The sequence below is a fragment of the Tauraco erythrolophus genome, chromosome 1 (assembly GCF_009769465.1).
Source record: "Tauraco erythrolophus isolate bTauEry1 chromosome 1, bTauEry1.pri, whole genome shotgun sequence".
NCBI lineage: Eukaryota > Metazoa > Chordata > Aves > Musophagiformes > Musophagidae > Tauraco > Tauraco erythrolophus.
In genome coordinates, this window is record NC_141465.1 from 64,389,728 (window position 1) to 64,410,832 (window position 21,105).

General features: G+C 42.0%; 1 protein-coding gene across 1 annotated transcript; it reads right to left on the bottom strand.

Moving 5' to 3' along the window:
- Window positions 1-701: 701 nt before the first annotated feature.
- On the bottom strand, window positions 702-12,246 carry SLC67A2 (solute carrier family 67 member 2). The gene is made up of 6 exons (XM_086610437.1): window positions 12,133-12,246; window positions 8,557-8,644; window positions 7,183-7,226; window positions 5,759-5,888; window positions 4,271-4,480; window positions 702-3,728 (listed from the first exon to the last, which is right to left on the bottom strand). Exons 1-6 carry the CDS (start codon window positions 12,229-12,231, stop codon window positions 2,938-2,940), a joined length of 1,362 nt encoding a protein of 453 aa, XP_086466563.1. The 5' UTR covers window positions 12,232-12,246; the 3' UTR covers window positions 702-2,937.
- Between the last annotated feature and the right edge of the window lie 8,859 nt (window positions 12,247-21,105).

Below are 21,105 nucleotides of genomic sequence, written 5' to 3' on the forward strand. Positions count from 1 at the left end.
TCAAAGGTAAAAAAACCTCCCGACCCTGCCAACAAGCCCCAGAAAACGAACCCGAATCTAAAGTAACAGCAAGCAAGAGAAAAAAAAAATCTTAATTTGCAGTGATTTGCAGACAGAATTTTTTTTCTTTAGTCCATATTCAGATCTCTGTTTTGTTACAATCTTCACACATCACGACTGGATTCAATAGACTGCTGAGTAATTCAGTAAAGCCCACTAGACTGAAGCCAAAAATAGTTGCAACTGCTCCTCCTTCAACTTAAAAGGGGGAGTCACATCTCCTCATCTCCAGGGATGTCATTTACTCATCACTCTCTGAACTTGCATGGTTATGGCAACTAAGAGACAACACAAAGGATCCAAACATGGTCTCCAGACACTAGGAAGAGTAGCTTTAAGCACTTCATCTCAAAACTGGTAAGTTCGATATTTTCTTTTATTTCTCCTTTTTCATTCAGTCAAGCCACTTCTTGGTTGAAGCCCTGTCTCCTGTGCCTTTTATGTGAAAAGTAGGCAGATTCAAATTATGATTTTAAGGAGCAGCTTGAAGAAAAAAAAATAGAATCTCTGCACTTCATATTGACTTGAACACCTCTATTTTGTGCTATAGTTTCAGCAGAGGAAGAGAGGAAAAAAACACAGCGACAAAAAGATAGTCGTGGAATGTCACTTCATCTTATTTCTATTCCTTAAAAAAAAAAAAAAAAACCAAAAAATTAGGGCAACTTTTCTGTAAGACTTTACAAAGAAGAAATGTTTCTGCAGCACTTCAGAAATCATTTTGGCCCACAAGTAAAAAACTTTTCTTCTGTAACATCATTTGCAACATGTCCCTGAGACGACAGCCTTCCACAAATTTCTCCATTCGATTATTTAATTTCAGTTTTCTTTAGCGTATCTGAAGAACTACCTTTTCAAAATAAAACAAAAATATTTGCTGATTGTGGAAAGCACATTTTTCATTTATGTATAAACAAAAAGGGTGAAGTTCTGAAGTTTTAATAAGCAGAAAAGCAATATTCAGGCAGCTGTATGTGTTAGTACAAACTGAATTTTATAGTCTTTACAGAATTCAGCTTTAATTACCATGGCAACTTAGAAAGGTAAAAGTTATCTGTTATCTCATAACTAACAAGTACAATAAAAATTACTAAATCTTTCATATATATTAATTTTTCCTACCCTTTTCCTTCACCCCTTGCTATAGTTGCAAACCAGAAGTTCCTGACTTACAGAAGGATAGTTTTAGGTTAAAAAAACAAACAACAGAACCCACCAAACCAAAACAAAAACGTAAAAAGATGGAACAACAGAACTTTGGAAATTTCAGGTGAGAATGTTTTGGGGCATCTACCAAGCAAGATGAGATAAGATGCTTGAAAATGCCTCAGGTTCCTAGGGAGAAATGAAATACAGATTATTACAAGAAGGAACCCTGAGGATATATACTGATATCATAGCAGTATTAAGACACATAGTCATTACATCAATATATAAAATTGAAACAACTCAGAGTTCCAGGCATATTCCCATGGTGTTGCCACTGGAATCACGGAGGTTTCAACAAGGATTTAAATGACACCAGGCACTGGAAAAAGTAAAGGAAAAAAAAAAAAAAGGCAAAGCACCAGCTATGATTCTCCTGAAGCAGCAACGCTATTTGCACGGATATGTTCAAGGAGATAACTGAGTTGTTTTTAATCAAAAAAAATCCCTCCCAACAATTATACATAGTTGACTTTGTACTTTCATCAGGTAATAATAGAAAAAGCATATGAAACATTATCAGTGCAAAATGCATTTTTCCTATGTTTCAAATGAAATGCAAACAGTGGTGATTGGCAAGTAATACGAGCTTGAACATTAAACAGCACAGGAGAGTGCTGCAACTCTCAGTACAGCTTTGAGAGTAACCTCTCATTAGTTAGGCAGTGCAGACAAGTGAAGACTAAAATACCAACAAACAAACAGATTTCCTCTTGTCACTGACACGTCACTTATGCCTCCAGAGATGAGAGAGAATGCACTAATCCAGATCCATGAACTACTGCTAGTTGCTCCAGCACACCTTTACGTCATTCAAAAGAATTCAGAAGTAAATTTATAGAAAAGTTGCTAAGGAAATATTAACATGACTTACGACAAAGTTGCTCAGTATAAGTTATTACTAAACAGAAACCACCAGGTTGAGTTTCAATATAGCTTACATTCAGTCTTAGTTTTGGTCCGAATAACCCCATATTATTCTAAAATTGTCCATTTTAGGCCTTTTATTACATGAAGTTAGCACATACCCAATTCTGTTACCTGGGAAAGACCAGGAATCAGCAGGGGTCAGATGGCTACCCCAAGGTGCCTAATCATGCTGTGCAGCAAGTTTTGCAGATAAAGTGTGCTTAGCAAAATCATATAAGCAAACACTCTGCTAAGTAAGTTACTGTCACAGCAGACAAATGGCAGCATACCACAGCATAAGAAATGTAGGCTAACTAACTATATTGCAAATTCTCCTTCTGATTAAATAATAAAAATTCACCTCTGATTAAATAATAAGAATCCATTTCTGTCTTTTAACTAAATCTATCCATCTAAACAACATTTCAAATGTGAGCTACAAGCAGGATTTGTGTATTTCATATCATTCATTCTTTCCCCTCCGAAAAGGTTAAAAATCCATAAAAAATCCCTTCTAGTACAATACAGCAACATCTGTCCCTCTCACAAGTGTTCGAGTGGTACCAGTTAGAGAGTAACATTTGCCTAGAGTTAACATCCCTGCAGCAGAAATATTTATACATATTTGCCTCCACGTGAACATAACGTGTCCTCTTAAAAGATCCTGTTACTACTGTACAAGTATGGCAGCTGTAAGCATCACCCCAGGTTGATTCACTTTGCCTCTCCTTTAAGACACATCTATGCAATCCAAATTTTCAGCTATTGATTTTTTAATTTAACATTTCCATGGCTACAGTATTTTTGTTTGTTCGCATTCATGATCAGAATAGCTGCTAAAGCTAGTCCAACCCCGAGACTTGGAGGGCCACAAGGACTAAACTCCTGAGCAATTCCAGAAAGGAGCGGGGCAACTATACGTCCCACTGATGTCACAGACTGCCCAACACCTAGGAGTGTACCACTGGCCTCACTCCCACCAATGGTCAATTCAAGATCAATGATACAAGTACGACCTATAGTGGTTGAAAAGGCTAAGAACGTGGAAGACAAAATGACCATCCATATGCTCAGCGCTGATGAATACAGGAGAATCAACGTGCAGGTAAGAGTGCTGGAGTGCAGCAACATTCTGTAAGTGTTATGCTGGTAGAGTCTTGTTATTGGTCCAAGCAGACAACCAGCCAGGACTCCAAGTGCACTGCTATAGCTCAGTAGGTATCCAGCGAACAAGGGTTTCACCCCAAATCTCTCCTCCAAGGCCAAACTAAAATTACTATAGTACAACAGTATAGCAACAGACATCAGGAACCGCACTAAAAATATATCCCACAGATCAGAGCACGCAATTCCTTTAATCCTCTTCATCACTGTTGCAACTTGGATCCATGGAGACTGGAAAAGACTATCGTTTGCCATAGCTCCATTAGTTGCTGATTTCAAGTGCAGGTCACGATTTGCTTTTGCTGAAAAACTGTCTGTTCCTTTGCTGATTTCTTGATGTTCTCTATTGGCAGCGTTTTCTTCACTCCAGGGTAACATCCAGACAAGACCTATATAGATCAAGAAACTAGTTGATTTCATTCAATCACATTACCTTTACATGGAAGACATTAGTCTGATTGTAAGTTTACTCAGTGTAAAGATCAAATTTCAAAAAAAAAAAGGACTTTAACAATCATTTCACTTTAAAAAATTACAAAGATTAAGTCTAGTGTTAGTCACAGTATCAGTTCAATTCTAAATGTGGTGAAAGCAAGGAAGGAAAACACTGAGGTGACACACAACAAATCTAAAGGCTAAAGCCAAAATTCTGATTTCTAGTCCTCATCTTTGGCGTATTAAAAATTCCCATTCCTATGTCTGATGTAAAAGTGATATTTACAATACAAAGTAGAAGCACCTGGAAGTTATCTGTTTCAAAACTTCTGCCCTCCCACAAAGGTTCAAATTCAAAGGGTAGTATCAGTGAACAGAACATGTATGCCATAGATGATAAACACACCATGAATTCAAGGTACTACAACAAATGGTGTAAAAACACAAAAGGAAGGAATGAAGGGACCCAAGATGCAGAACATGACATACAACTTACCGGCATTCAGAAGGAAGATAGAGGCGCAGATGAAGGACGTTCGATAAAAGCCATCTTCCCACTCTGTAAGGTAGCCACCAACGACAGGCCCCAGAATGAAGCCCACACTGGAGGCTGCATTGAAGCGTCCCATTACCAAAGGGCGGTCTGTCTCGGAAACCAAGTCAGAAAGCAGGGCTTTAGAGATGGAGAGCGTGTGTTTGAAAATACCTGCAACATAAAATAAACAAAATAATAATCATGTATTGCTCAGTCCAAAAGATTAAAAGTGACAGAAGTTATCTGAAATATCAATGGGCAAAATCTGTATGATTGATACTTTAAGATTCCATTAACCACAATTTTTTCAATGCCAGAGATATGCAGCACATTGGGCAATGACCATCAGCCTGGCTGTTCAAAGACTTAGGAATGAAAACTATTCAGCTGTCTGTGTCGAAGGAGTGCTCCTGCAGCCCTGCTGAAAGAAGTAGTAACTAAGCTGAGGGCTGAAGTACACTAGGAATAAAATAAAACAGGAACTTCTGGGTCGGTAATGGTGGAGTAGGAATGGCTTGCCTGTTTGAGAACATAGCTCTGTACCAACTTTGTCGAGTATGAAGAGTTCCAGGATTGTAACACACTAAATTCATATGGGAAACTGGTGGGTGGCAAAAGAAGAGCACAGAAGGGTAAGCATACTGCAGGAACATTAAAAATGCAATCTTTTATGTTCCTTCCCTCTGACCAGGAGAGTGTCGTCACAGTTACAGTGCTGTTTGCATTAAAAAGTATTACCTCTACTAAGTAATCTACTATCAACCAAATAATTCATTAGTAAATTGTCTTTAAATTAAGAAATAATATTAACTGTTTCTAAGTCAAAACTATGAGCCATAAAAGCACCCTTTGGTATGCGTTCATAGCAATAGTAACGCTTATTGTATCAGAATATATGCAACAGGTGTTCAGCTATTTTAAGCAGTTTGATACGAACCCTGGCACAAACTCAGCTTCAGTGCTGCAAACATATGTGCTTTTGCAAAACAAATATTCTGTTGAAGCAGTGACCTAAAATTTCAGCCAAGTTTTGTAGTATCACTTTGAGATATATTTTCAGCATGAGAAAAACAAGAATGCACATATCATTCCATTCGCCATTGCAAGTGCAGGCCAAGATTTCCAGCGGTGACCTGGTATTTTGTGTACCTGTTATGACTAACCTTACAATAGCATCTTTCAAGGAACTGGTGCACTCCAGTTCTCATAAAATTCAACCATTCAAGGTGACATAAAAGTTGTGACAGCTGTTGCTTATACATTTCAAATTATTTTCAGGAAAACGTCACGAGAACGCTTGACTTGTAGATTTTTCTATGACTAAGGTTCAGTCGGTGCTGCTGGGTGATGATCCTATGTAGCCATCCATATGTCATGATTTCTCTAGCAGTAATTCTCAAGCTGAGACTACAGGGAATTTAAACTGCAAAACGCCAAATGTTTACTCACCTACAGGGACTCTAGAAATGGCAAACAGGAACACAGTGGTGGATGTTCCAAGAAGGAAGTAACCCAGTGCACTGAGAAGAATACAAGCAAGCAGGGAATACCGTCTTCCTACTATATCACTCCAGCAGCCCTTTCACAAAGCAGGAAATCAAGATTAGCTTTTTATAACACTTAAATATGTACGGTGAACAATCAGTACTTCTAAATTACATTGAGAAAAAGAGATCAAAGGACTGTCAATGAAAGCTTAATAAGCTTATTACACAACATTCCTAAGTGCTCAAAACCTGGAAGTCATGAGCAGAGTTCTGCCCTGCCACCAGTGCAGCTGCTGAAACTATGATTCCATTTAATGTCATGCATAGAGTTTTTTAAAAAATAATTTCTCTCTTTAAAATATAAATTTCTGCAATAAACACCATGAAACATTAGTACTAGGGGCCCTCCGAAAACGTTACCACAATCAACCACAAGTATTTGTTTGCATCAATGGTCACTGTGTACTTGACACTTGTTGAGCATCCTAAAAGGAACAATCTTAGCTATGAGGAGTTTGTCATCTGAGCACAGACAAATAGGAAGTAATTATGAGAAGGGCAAACAGTAAATTTGCCTGTAGCGTGTTTATAAGTCAGCTTGCTTCCAAAGAGGAAGTAGGTTTTTAAGAAGGTAGGCAACAGCCTTGCAGTTCAAAGAAATGCCACAGGATTATAGAAGCAAATTATCCCAGGTGGGATAACAAACCCTGCATAACAAACCCTGAAACAGTTTTTTCATGAGACGCTCAAATCTGTTGTCTTGAAAGCTAGGAGGTACCAGGGTAATATTAAAGGTGCTCCTGGCTAAATATAGGGATGTGAGGTATCGATAGGTCATGCATGCATTCAAGAGGTTTAGTTCTTTGCACTCTTGCTTAGATTAGGATGTAAAAAATCAAAAGCTAACAGAAAACAAAACAAAGCTCCAAGACATAATGCATGAATTTAGGCATATGGCAAGTTACAAGACACTGCTCATCAAGGAGGGAAAGCAAACTTTAGATAACAGGCTTATGAAGTGCTGACTTGTGAGACTGCTTTTTGGACAGGCTACTGCTTTGAAGGAAACTGCTTTACTAGCACCAACACTGACAAGAACCCTGTGTGACTATGACGTGCTCAGTAATGTATCTGAGTCCAAATCTGGATTCTAGTTTTTGTCTAAAGACTGTATTCTGTTTAGTCCTGAAAAAACTGGCAATTCCCTATAAACGAAACAAACATTTTCTACACAAACTAAAACCTGGAGCCTCCAACCAAAACTACTTATACAAACACTATAAACACTTTTAAAATGTCAAGAAACACTATTATTAACCTCATCCTTTTTCCTCCTACAATCCATAGAAATACCGACATACTTGGGAACTCACTGTTAGAACTCACCACGAATGTGCTGGAAAACAGTTGCATTATACCATAGAGAGAACCTAAAACAAACAAGTAAAATATTAATGTTAAAAATTGAACTTAATTTTTTTAAAAATGAAAACTGCAAAGAATTTTAAATGAGGAAACATGAGAGAAATTCTGGGAATAACTCACTAGAAGAACAGGAGGGGGGAACAGGACAAACCAGGGGTGGAGTTTAGCAGATAACCAAGGAAACAGTTTCAGGAATGACCAAAAAAAAACCCAAAAACAAATGCTGAAAACTTGTAAAACTATGTAACGTAGTAGGATGTCGCTTTGTAAGGTGTATTAAACCAAACAGACCTTGGCATTTATAATTGCTTTCTCAGAACCAGGAGAGAATTTCATTACTGGGAGGCACTAATTACTTTCCACTTGGCACTTCAACCTATTACAAGACACCACAGAAGCCCTGAAGAAAACACAGTCCCTACTCCTTCATATTTGGGGGCTAAGACTTTAGCAGCAGTTAGTGACAGAAGAGAAGAAGCAAAGAGAAGCAGAGAGAAAAATCTGCCAGCCTCTTTCATTTATAAGAACAGACCTCAAAACTCAGTTTCTTTTAAAGTTAAGAATCAAAGTAGACTGTTGAAATGAAAACATATTTTGACGAATTGCTGCTTAAAATACTACTCTGTCAACTCAGAGCAGAATCACAATTATTTCATGAAAAATGCTAAATTTCATCCAAAATAAAAAAGGTAATAAAAAAATGAATAACAGACCCCATGTAAACCACACTTAGCTATAAAGAATATCATACTTGTATCATTACAAACCATAAACAGTACCATAAAATATAAATAAGAACTTTAGAACCACATAACTTGTCTTACCACTTCATTTTTTAAGACAAAATTCCAAACCTTCAGAATTTACTTTTAAACACTCCGTAAAGATGACAAATATTTTGCCAAGACAGCTGCAAAAAATGTAATCAAACTGGGAACAATCATAGGCACTAGAAAGCTCAGTAGAATCAGCTGCAGAATTATTGTTTGCCAAGTCTGTAAGTAACAACGAAACTAAAAGCAACACCTTTGGCTCCCAAAGTTGCTGAGCTGTGAATTCTTGGATGCTGGAAAAGCATCTGTACAAGTATTACTGCAAGACTCTCTTGTTCTTTCCAAAAATGCTCTTTTCCAAACACCTACTTTTGGCTACTGTCAGTAAGCAAGTTCGGACAGGTCTTTGGGTCTAACACAGTATGGCCACCCTTACTGTTTAACTGGAAATTGGCCTTACTTTTTATTACGCTACTAGCAAGGAAGAATTATGTTACAATGCCTAATTTGCAGTAAGGTATAATCCAGGTCACTGGTAAATCAGTCAAGTACTGCAACTCACCTATTATTCCAGCAACTGTATGACTTGCTCCTAGAGATTTGATATGAAGGTTCATTAAAGGAACAACCATGCTTACACCAAATAAATCCTGAAAAGAAGGCAAGAAAAGTTTTAATAACTGATTACTTTTACAAAGATGATGGCAACCTAGCTTAATAACAGTCAATATTTAAAATAAAAATTCTTTCCATATCAATATAAGATTAGAAGAAATTTTTTCATGGCCAATGTGGTACGTTGTAACCTCTACAATGCATCCAGTATGTACAAAATTACAACACCACATAAACTGAAAGATAAAGGATTGCCTCACAGAGGAGTTAAAATTATGAAAACGGCAATCCTCTTTCCCCCTCCAGATACAATCATTCTGAAGATATATATTTAAACATTAAATATTCCCTTAATATATATTCAACTTTATTTGTTTAACAAGAAAAGTACTTGGAACCAGTATTTTAAATTCCAAGTGGTCTGTCATTTCAGTCACTTAAGAATACATTGTACTTGTGCAAAGAGAACGTATTTGGAAAATCTACAGTATTTTGACTCTTTACCACAATGGGGAAGAAGCTTTGGCAGATCTAAACCTACCTATAGGCTGCCTTTGTGTGTAGCTTAAGAAACGTAGTGATAAGTCAGAAACATGGAAAAAAAGAAAAAAGCAAAGTATAAGTGAAAAACGTTTTGTAAGAGGAGGGCAAAGGACAAGACCCATTCGGAAGAGCACAAGGATCTCCTACTCATTCCTTTTGATTTTTTTTTATCTTTTGTTAAGCTAACCACATTGATCCAGTAGTTCTTTCACTACTAGTATCTGGCACAGCATAGGGTGTGCTACATCAGAGCAGAACCTTATAGAAGATCTACTGGAGCAAGACCACCTTTTATCAGCGACTGCTTAAGGTCAATTAGGCTACCCCTTCACAGCATGCCCAAAGCCTGAATAACTATAACAATGTGTATCACTAAGTAAATTATCAGTCTGTCATTAAGTATGTTTTGATGGTTGAAACTGAGATTTAGGAGGTTAGAATCATTATTAAATACATTAGCATAACCAACTTGGTGGCCTTTTACGATGGGGTGACAGCATCGGTGGACAAGGGTCGACCAATGGATGTCATCTACCTGGACTTGTGCAAAGCTTTTGACACTGTCCCGCATGACATTCTTCTCTCTAAATTAGAGAGTCATGGGTTTGATGGATGGACCACTCGGTGGATAAGGAATTGGCTCAATGGCCGCACTCGGAGAGTAGTGGTCAACGGCTCAATGTCCAAATGGAGACCGGTCACAAGTGGCGTCCCTCAGGGGTCCGTGTTGGGCCCGGCCCTCTTCAACATCTTTGTCGGTGACGTGGACAGTGGCATGGAGTGCACCCTCAGCAAGTTCGCCGATGACACCAAGCTGTGTGGTGCCGTCGACACGCTGGAAGGGAGGGATGCCATCCAGAGGGACCTTGACAGGCTGGAGAGGTGGGCCCGTACCAACCTCATGAAGTTTAACCAGGCCAAATGCAAGGTCCTACATCTGGGTCGTGGCAATCCCAGGCACAAATACAGACTGGGTGGTGATTGGATCGAGAGCAGCCCTGAGGAGAAGGACTTGGGAGTACTGGTGGACGAGAAGCTCAATATGAGCCGGCAATGTGCTCTTGCGGCCCAGAAGGCCAACCGCGTCCTGGGCTGCATCAAGAGGAGCGTGGCCAGCAGGTCGAGGGAGGTGATTCTCCCCCTCTACTCTGCCCTCGTGAGACCTCACTTGGAGTACTGCGTCCAGTTCTGGAGTCCCCAACATAAGAAGGACATGGACCAGTTGGAGAGGGTCCAGAGGAGGGCCACGAAGATGATAAGAGGGCTGGAGCACCTTTCCTATGAGGACAGGCTGAAAGAGTTGGGGCTGTTCAGCCTGGAGAAGAGGAGGCTCCGGGGTGACCTTATAGCTGTCTTCCAGTACCTCAAGGGGGCCTACAGGAAAGATGGGGAGAGGCTGTTCAGGAGGGCCAGTTATGATAGGACAAGGGGTAATGGTTTTAAAATAGAGGGAGGTAGGTTCAGGTTGGATATTAGGAAAAAATTTTTTACTATGAGAGTGGTAGAACACTGGAACAGGTTGCCCAGAGAGGTGGTGGATGCTCCATCCCTGGAGACGTTCAAGGCCAGGTTGGACAAGGCCCTGAGCAACCTGATCTAGTTGGAGATATCCCTGTTCCTTGCAGGGGGGTTGGACTAGATGACCTTTGAAGGTCCCTTCCAGCCCTAACCATTCTATGATTCTATGATTCTATGAGCAAACAGAGCACACGACCTATGAACATCTTCAACAACACAATCTTAGGTGTCATCTGCAAACCTGAGGAGAGAGTCAGAGTCCTCACCCAGGTCATCAGTACAGACAGTAAAAAGAACAAGCATCAGAATATACCCTAGCAGCACTGGACTTGTCATAGGCATGCAGGCAGAGCAAGATCAATTAACCACTATGCTGTAGTGAGCAATTACTTCTCATTTCACCTATAATTTCTCATGTCGAATGATAAATACCCTGTGTTTTCCCAGGTTACAGGAAGCGTGCATCACACACAACACCTCTTTATTACGGTATTTCACCACGCTCTCCACCCTCTAAAAGGGCACTCACTTCTTGACCGATTCCTGTGTGTACTCTAGCTCGGTGTCAGCAAGGTGTTAGAGGGTTGGAGAACCATACTGTTTAAAAGTTAGTTAAGAAGCAAAGCTTGCTCTAATGCACCTGTTCCTGGAATATTAGCTCCAGGAACCAAAACAACCAAATTGTTTCTACTGCCCAACCTAAAGGTACACTTCACAGTGCAAATCCGTATTTATTTTGTATGCAATTTCGAAGTCATTCCTTTAATTTTAAAATAATTGACACTCTCCCGAGACTCATGAATCGCTATGGAACACAAACTTTTCTTTAAAGTTTATACACTATATTTTTTCTTTTCTGGAAAAAGCATAGGTTTTTTTATGTTTTGATCTTTTTTTATTAGTTCACACCAACCACGGGTATTCCAAGGAAACAAGGAACAGCTCTCTGATAAGCATAAGGCAAGACTAAGCTTTAAGGGCAGCGCGCTATTCCCGTTTCATTCACAGGACAAGACGCACACCTTTGTATCAAACTGCACGACTGTGTGCACAGATAAAACAACACAACCGCTACGAACCACTATCGCTGCAAAAGCAGCTAGAGTGACATCCCTCAAAACCCAGCCCCTTTTTCTGGAGCGTACCGGGGGAGCTCGCTACGAGCCGAGCCCCGGGGGCGCGCACCAGGCAGCGGCAAAGGGCACGGCGGGAAGGAGGGGGCCGGTCTGCCCGACTTTGGGCTTGGCAGCGCCTCCTGACAACCCTAAGGGGAGCTCACGGCTCTGGAGCCGGCTGCGGGGCCCTCCCCCCTCTTCCGCCTCCAGCACGGCCCGTCGAACGGCTGCCCCCGAGCCGCGGGGCCGGGCGGCGGGTCGTGCCAGGCGGGGAGGGTTTCCCTCCCCGGGCACGGCCGCGCGTCCCAGGCCGCGCCGGAACCGCCGCACCCCGCCTCCCCGCTTACCAGGAAGCCCACCACATAAAGGCACTGCACGAAGCGGCCGGAGGCTGCCGCGGGGCTGCCCGCGGCTCCCCGGCCTTCATCCTCCTCCTCGTCCTCCATCCAGCCGGCGGCGGCCGCGGCCCCGCGGAGGCGGCGCTGGGCATGCGCAGTGCCGGCAGCGCGTCGCGACTATGGCGGCGGGAGAGCTAGTGGCGCGGGTGTGGAAACTCTCGGCTTTTGTTTGCCTTAACAGGTGTATTCTTAGTGTTTCGTCTTTTTCAGGCAAGGAGGAGCGGGAATGAGGATCCCTGCGGGAAGCCGTCGGGATCCCTCCCTTCGCCCCACCCTCCCCCCCCCCCGGCCCCACACATGCCTCTGTGAGACTTTGCCCTTCACGCTTCTTCCTGTCTGTGTGTGTGGGGAGTTTCGCAACTCATCACCCCAGGGCCTGAGGCTCTAAGGGCAGCAGGAATAGCTAGACGGGGTGGAGGGGCTTTGGAGGCAGGAATATACCCCAGGAGCGTGGTAACGGGTCACTGGCACCATCCTCCCGGTCGCTGTGTAAAAATGACACTTCTGAACCAGTGTGCCCCCAAGCCTGTCTTCTTCCTGAAGAGAAGTGGCCGTGTGCCACCGCCTCTGCTGTGGCTCGGCCCTTGCATGGAGCTCAGCCCGGTGCCTTCATCGAGCAGTGCCAATGGCAAAGTGTTTACCTGCCTTGTTACGTGACTGGTGGTTGTGGTACTGAGCCAGGGAAGAAGGGAATCCCTCCATCTGCTTAGGCCAGGGATCAATGAAAGGACTGCAGTTTTAAACACTGTAAAAAAAAAAAAAAATAAAAATCCCCTCCAAACCAACCAAAATCCCAAAAATGCACAAGGGACAACTGATATAGGCTTTAACTTGTTTTTAATTATCAGTAAGAAAAAGCTTTTGAAAAATGATAACTTCTAAAACTTAGCACCAGTTGGTAAAGTTTGAGAATGATCCATCAATGACAATAGGATAGCTTCAGTTCTGTCTTTGTGTTTTCAGAAGAAATAAATAGCACAGGATTGAGGGTCTTCAACAGATTTAAGTCATGGAAAAGGAGAAGGGAATGTGCTTTCACTTATGAAGAAATAAGCTCAAAATAAAGACCCAAAAAACTGGAAAGCAAGACATGTTCCTAAAAACACATTTAGGAAGAAAAGACGCATAAGGGAGTTGACTAGCAAAGAATAGAAGGAATGAAATACAATGAAGACTATTTATCACAATCTTAAGGAAAATAGAACAAGTCTAATATCTTTTGTGGGCAGAATTACATGGTTGATTAAAATGATACTGTCAATACAGTACACTTACATTACTTTAAGATATTTGACTTGTTTCTATTTTACAATGTTTGACTTCTTACTGAATGATTCTTAAAGACAGTAAAGCAATACATACTCAGAAATGGCAAACAGCATGTGGATTCAGAATCATTTGATATGTCTCCAGACTCTTTGTGAATGGAGAATCTTCCTTGCAGAAAGGGTATGTCTAGATGGTCCTCTCATTTCTAACCCTTTTGCCATGACCTGAAAGAAGAGATAGAATCAAAATTGTTGATTTTATGGATAATGATGGGACATTATGCAGACTACTGACACAACACAATCTAAGTACTCATGTGTTTTCATGATATATAAGTATTCTAAGTGTAAAGGTACAGCTAGAAACAAAGCATGGTGCATGCTATGGGGGTGTACTTCTCTATGGCACCAATCATTCTTATCCAGCTGGACTGAGTTGAGATAATGAACTACTAATTAACTACTCAACTCAAGGTACCTATCCTGCCTACAAGAGGTAGGCCATTTCCTCCTGGCTACGGAAGATGCAACAGTGTCCCTGGTGCTGCAGCCCAGGCTGGTGAGCAACAACTGGTGACCCTGACGTGATACATCCATGAGACCCTGGGAAGCCCCGACTCCCTCGCCGAGCCGAGAGCCCTGGCTGCAAAGGAGCCCGAGCCAAAAGAGCCGGAGCCGGGAGCTCGAGCGAGAGTCCTTCGGAGAAGAAGGTAAAGCCGCAAGCCCTGACGTGGTATTCGCGGGAGGGAAGCGTGCTGGAGTTGGATGAATGGACCGGGTCTCTGCTCACCCATAAAGCCTTTTGTGAAAACAAAAAACGGTAAAACAAAAAGGGGGAATTATGGCACCAATCATTCTTATCCAGCTGGACTGAGTTGAGATAATGAACTACTAATTAACTACTCAACTCAAGGTACCTATCCTGCCTACAAGAGGCAGGCCATTTCTTCCTGGCTGTGGAAGACGCAACAGCGTCTGTGGTGCCGCAGCCCAGGCTGATGAGCAACACTTCTCTGTTGTGACAGTCAGTGATTACAAAATGAACTTGGTAGTTGTCCTAAATAACCAGTGGCTGTAAGTTTTTATTGCTGTTCTATGACCCAAAAACCAAACTCCATCTTTTGATAAGAAATAGAGGAACCTCAAGCAGAAAAGCAGGAAAACTTTAGTACTTTTGTATCCACTACTTGATCTGAATACTTATGCAACATTGTGTCTAGTTCTGCCATCCTAACTGAAGGACATGTTGAATAAATGGAGACGGTTCCAAAAAAAAGAGACTTCAATGGCAGAAAGAACATTTCTTACAGTATCAGATCGGAATGTCCTCAGCCTTGCCTAGCGGGCTGTTCTTGCCTCAGATTGTGAATGGGAGGAGTACTAGTCCAGAGGAGGATGCCTGAGGTTCAGTTTGCTAGTGAGGAAAAAAGGTGAGGGATCTGCGGCCCTTTACTAAAAGCATCCACTGTTGCAAATGCTTGGTGTCACTTGCCAAGGAAGCGGTTGAGGCAGTCTGCAGCTGTCCTTCCTCAGCCGACTCTGTGGCTGCCTGTGCTCCAAGCCATGACAAAAGCTTGAAAGTAAAAGCTCTGATGGAAGTAATCTTCTGAAATCTAACAAAGTTTTGAAGAAAAAGATCCTTTCATTCCTTCAACAGGGGAGAAAATTTTAAACCTTATAAATTCTTAAATAAAGTTCGTAAAATAATTTTGTAAGACAGATCTAAGACAACTACAGCAATTTATTGCAGTAGATGGAATATATTCTTGGAGTCCTGCGTTACAAATAGGTAAAGTCAAGACCCCCAAACGTACAATTTGCCATCAGTGAATCTAACTGATGAGTCTAACAATTCATTTAGTGAATCTAACAACGACTTATTTCACTCTGGTTTACCACTTCAGATCATTAGGGTAACATTCAACAGTCATTTCAACTTTTCATATACAAATTGAGCCCAGTAAAAAAAGTTACAATCCAGTGGTCCAGAACGTTTTAAGAGGTACTGTAAATGAACTTGAGTTTGGAAACTGCTATTAATATTAAAGACATTTAAAGTGTAATCTCTCTGGAAAGATCTGCAGATTTAAGGAATGTGGAAAAAAAACCTTTAATTGATTCCACCCTCAAAGCTATAAATGCTGGCGGGCATGACGGAGTGACTTAGAAAGTCTTTCTAAAAAACTTGTTAAAGGAAGGAGTTATTTCAGGCGTTGGGCCTAGTTCTCCCTTTCTGGAGTTTTCCATGGCAATATAACTAATACTGCATAGCTTTCCATGTTTTTTTCAATTAATGTTTAACAGATAAAATAAATACGCCAGGAATTGTTTAGATACTATTGCTGCTGTGGAGCAGAGGATAGCCTGGATGACTCCTGTTGACTCCAGTCAGTTTCCTGTCATACTACAGTACTCTTATTTCACACACCACCCTCCCCAGCCTATGATTTATTTATTTTTTTTAACCTCAGGAGCTCTGTAGAACCTTGAAGTGTACAGAAGAAGTACAGTTCCAGCTAGTTCCAGCTTCTTGAATAAAATCGTAAAAATGTGCTAAAGTGTCTGTGCAGTAGATGGGAGGAGTTACTACCTCAGAGTGACATTCATCATAGCTGCCTGCTGTGAAATGACACATGTAAAACAGCTATAGAAATATTGAAGAAACTCTTTATTTCCAACTATTTCTGGGGTGCAGGCGTGTAACTACTTCCATGGGAAACTGCCTGAAAGGTCTCCTAAAATTAGGCAACTCATTCGTTTCTGTGTATGTTGCACGCAGGGATGAGTCATTCCTGTAAAGCGCTGCAGGAAACGTTAATAGTATTGGCCTGGCTGCAAAGAAGGTGAATGGTATCCTGGTCTATACTAGGCAAAGCTTTGCCAGCAAGTTGAGGAAAGTGATCCTTCCTCTCTACTCAGCACTGATGAGGGCACACTTGGAGTGCTGGGTCCAGTTCTGGGCTCCCCAGTATGAAAGACATGATCACACTGAAGAGAGTGCAATGAATGACCACTAAGATGATGAAGGGGCTAGAGCATCTCTCCTATGAGGAAAAGCTGAGAGAGCTGGGACTGTTCAGCCTGGAGAAGAGAAGGCTCAAGTGGGTCTTTTAAATGTATATAAATACCTGAAGGGACGGTATAAAGAGGACAGAGCCAGGCTCTTTTCAGTGACAGGACCAGAGGTGGTGGCCACAAACTGAAACACAGGAGGTTCTCTCTGAACATCAGGAAGTAATTTTTTACTGTTTTACTGTGAGGGTGACCAAGCACTGGCACAGGTTGCCCAGGGAGGTTCTGGAGTGTTCAACCTTGAAGATAATTCAAAAGCCACTTGGACATGGTCCTGGGCAACCAGCTCTAGGTGGCCCTGCTTGAGCAGAAGGATTAGATAAGGTGACCTCCAGAGGTCCCTTCCAATGTCAGTCATTCTGTGATTTGTGGCATGATTTATTGTAGTATTAAGACTGAAATGGTCGTATCTCAAACTAGTTATTCCAGGTCCCTTTTTAGTCCTTTTAGTTTCCTTTTTAGAGGAAAAAAAAAAAGTAATTGTGCTTTTAGGGCGTGATTCATTGCACATTGAAGTAGTCATCCAAAAATAGGTCAGATGGACTATGCCTTAAAAGAGCCGATACAACTGTAAAGGAAACCTGAGGTGACCAGCTTAATTGGAGTCAGCTACCCTGCAGCTGTCTAGTGTTAGGTAAGATGAATCCCAGCCAAAGATTTAATGGACAAGGTGTACTATACTCTGTATGTCTGCCCAGCATGCTGCTGACAATTGATCTTGTAGGTGCAATGGATAACATACTGCCCGGCTGGGGAGGATGGACGGGATGAGGATTTGAATCAGCGAGTGAGATACTCCATAGCTGTTCAAAATGTTTTTCTTCAAAGGTAAATGGGCAGTGAGGTCTCAGAGGGACTCAGCTCTGAGGCAGCTGCTGAAATTGTTTCTTGGTGTGTAGTGAGACATGCAGCCAGTTCTAAAAGGCTGTTTTTAGATCATGGACATATCTGCCAGCATAGATAAGGAGCTGCCTGCCAATTCCAAACATACACACACAACATTTATTCAATCACACACAAACATAAACAAGTAAATAAACAACTTCCCCCTCCAATAAACTAATCAAGCTTTTTCTCCTTCAGATGGAAAAGGAAGAAAGAAACAGTCTGCTATTGTTTTGGTTTGTTTTTTTCTCCTTTTCTATTTTTAAATACAAGGAGGGACTCAGATACGATATTGAAGCTGGGACTATTTAGATACATAAATAAACAAAATATGCAGATTGAGGAGTTAGTTTAGCCCTATCTATCGAAATGAAAAATAAATGAAAATAAAACTGTAAAACTTTTGCCAGCTTTGTTAAATGAGATAGGAATACATCCATTATGTGAGGGCCTTCGATCTTAATGCTATGAATCAACAAAATCAATGACTGTTGGGCTTAATTGACCAAACTGATTGTATGTTAAAACTGATTTAATTACATCATTGTCATTATAGTATGGATATAAGCGGCCAAGTCACTTTGATTTTAAAATGCCAGTCTTTCTGTAGAAATTTAGAAGTTTGGGAAGGAATTGGGAAATGACTCTGTTTAAGATTCAGAATAATGGTTGTTTTGGCTTGATAAGCCTGGTCCTACTTTCACTGTCTCAAAACTTTCCCTCTTCTGTTGAGGAACCATCAGAATTTAATTGAATTGAAGAAAAAGTGCCCTGAAACTTTCCATGAGTATGTATTCCAGTAGTAGATAACACGAATTTTTAGGCTGACATAACAAGTCTTAACATGGCTTCCTATTCATTCCCGACATAGCTGGGTGTAATACTGGCGATGTTAAGAGTATTTGGAAGATAGCACTGCTGGAGAATGTGCCATAAATATAAAAGAGGATAATTAAATTAGATCCTCTCAGGATGAACATGCTAAATTGAGACCAGAGTGCATATACAGTGTATTAAAAATAAATACTTGTACTGCACAGGCAGTGATTCAGCTGTCATTTGAATTCAGTGAAACTTTTAACACGGACTGATTTCAGTGAAACTACACGTGACAGTAAGTTTCTTGGGGACCCTGATGTATTTCTGACCCAAAGCCAGGTGGATGCAGTAAGGCTGAAACCAGCCATTTAATTCCTTTTATTATTTGTGGTTAAGCGGCTGAGTCAGGAAACTAAAGTTCTCTTTTTACTTCTGACGTAAAGTTGAAAAAGTAATTTCACCATTGTGTGCTGCAGTTTCCTGCGTTACAGGTAGGAATAGCAGTGCATGACCATCTTTGAAAAGAGCTTTGAGGATTGTAGAGTAAAGCATGAGAGTGAAAAGTATTTGTATTTTCACTGTCAGAATCCACCAACTTCAGGTTTGTCCCCTTTTGCAGTTCTAATACATAGCTCTGTCCAACTGGTGTTTTGGAGGTTATAAACACATGCCCTGTAACACTGAAAAATAACATTATTCAAGATGAGCCAAATGGCATTATGTTCAACAGCACATCAGAATTAATTCAATTTTATCTGTTTTTTTTAATGGATATCATGAAGAACTTCGTATCATTGTTTATTTCGTGACTATCTACATGTCTGGATTTCACTGAATAGAATTTCTTGAGCTTTGGGCCAATGCTTTGTAACACCACCTATACAACAGCAAAATGGTTGGGAAGTCCAGCCCACTGAGTGGGATTCAGTTCCAGATCAAGACCCTTGCATTCGGATATCTCCATGTGAAACAGGGATCTATGGTGTCATTAGAGCCGATGAAGGTGTGGTTAAAACACTCAGTAGTGCTTCCAGAATGACCTGACCAGCTAATGGAGACTGGTTTCATTCATCTAAACAGAGGCATCTAGCATCATGCTTAGGTGGTGTGAACCTGACCTGCAGTTGTCCTTCAAGAGAGGTGTGGGTCTCCTTTAAGTCCCTTGTCATACCTGCCTGGCAGATGCAAATGTCTTAGACATCCTGGAGCTTCCAATGGTGGGAGATGACAGGTAGGCAACTGTATCCCTCTGTCCAGGCTTGATTCAGTCACAATTATGCAGGATCCTAGTGCCATTCGAGGTGAAAGAGGGCACCTAAGACCCCTGCATGGGCCTGGCAGATACAGTTAAAACTGAGAGAGAAAAATGGCCTTCTGGAGTGGCAGCTGAGAGCCAGCAGGATGCCTTGGGAACTAGCTGGAGCTATGTGTCTGCCTGAGTGATTGAATTGAGCTCTCTGAGTCTAATCTAGGTCATGCTGAACTGCTCTCCAGGCTCTGCTGACTGTATTGACTAGATTGCTATTGATTATAATGGAAGAACATCTAGCTCATGTGAAATTGTCTCAATTTGGGCATGTTAGTCCTGAACTGAATACTATCTTTTTCTTTTTCCTTTTTTTTTTCCTACTTTGGAGACATTATAACAGAATAGAACAGAGTAGAACAGAGTAGAGTGGAATGGAATAGACTAGACTAGACTAGAATATTTAAGTTGGTAGGGACCTAGAACAATCATCTAATTCATCTGCCAAAAGTTAAAGTTAAATCCACCTTTAACCAACAGTTAAAGCATTATTGTAACCTGCAAGTAATCTTTTTCTAAAATATGCCTTATTTTCTTTTGTAGCAATGTCATGGTTTGATGTGGGGGGAGATTCTTGTGGCAGGAGAGGGGCTTTGCTCCCTGTGACCTCCCTGGTTTTGGAACCGGGTCAGACCTGGATCTGGCCACCAGATTGGAACTCCCATCCCCCTCGGGGTTGAGCCAATCAGCGCCTCTGCGAATTGCCCTATTTAAGTCGGGACAAAGGAACTGGAAAAAAGCTGCTCTGCCCAGGAGCAAAGAGAGAAGGGAGGAGGGCACTGCCCCCGCTCCCTGGCTCCCAGCCGGGCAGCTGCCTGCATCGGGCCGGCGCCACCCATGGAGGATGGCGGCAGTGGAGCCGGCTGGGGAACTTGGGGAGCGCCCCGCTCCCGGGGTGCCCACTGGGCTGAGTTCATCTGGAGAGGACTGAGATCTGAGAGAAACAGCCACATCGGCACCAGGTCAATGAGGATGGAGCGGGAGGAGGTGTGCCGGAGCTGATTTTCCCCTGCAGCCAGTGGCGAGACGGCAGGCGGCCCCCCCTGCAACCAGGACGGCCTCGATGGAGTAGAGACTCACTCGCAGCCCGTGGAGAGGAGATGCCTGAGTCTGAGGACCGTCGTGTTGGGACACCCGACGAGGTAGAGAGGCATCGGGAGTCTGCATGACGACCCACGCCGGAGCGAGTGGCTACAACTCCCTAAGAATCCGAGACTGTGGTAAAGTCCCAACTGGGGCAGTCCGATGGGGAAGGATTGCATCCTGCAGGTAGGACTCACACTGGAGAAGTTTGTGGGTTTTTCCTCGTGGGTAGGGGATCCACTGGAGCAAGGGAAAAATGGTGTAAGGACTCCTCCTCCTTTAAGAAAGAAGTGGCAGTAACAGCACAGAATGAACTGACCTGCACTCCCCCAGTCCCTGCCCCCTGCGCCACTGGGGGGAGGAGGTAGAGCCAGGAGGAAAAGGAAAAGGGGGCGGGGGCAAGGAAGGTGTTGGTTTTAAGATCTGACTTTGTTTCTTTTTACCCTCTCAAGTAACCGGTTTTGTTTCCCTTTGTCCTTTTAAGTAATC

Bases quoted from the DNA above. Each gene is read 5' to 3' on its own strand.
- SLC67A2 (XM_086610437.1), bottom strand. From the start codon at position 12,231: ATGGAGGACGAGGAGGAGGATGAAGGCCGGGGAGCCGCGGGCAGCCCC. The intron at 7,227-8,556 runs GTGAGTTGCAGT...TGTTTGTTTTAG, and splicing joins TACAGTTGCTGGAATAATAG to GTTCTCTCTATGGTATAATG. The intron at 3,729-4,270 runs GTAAGTTGTATG...TGATCTATATAG, and splicing joins TATCTTCCTTCTGAATGCCG to GTCTTGTCTGGATGTTACCC.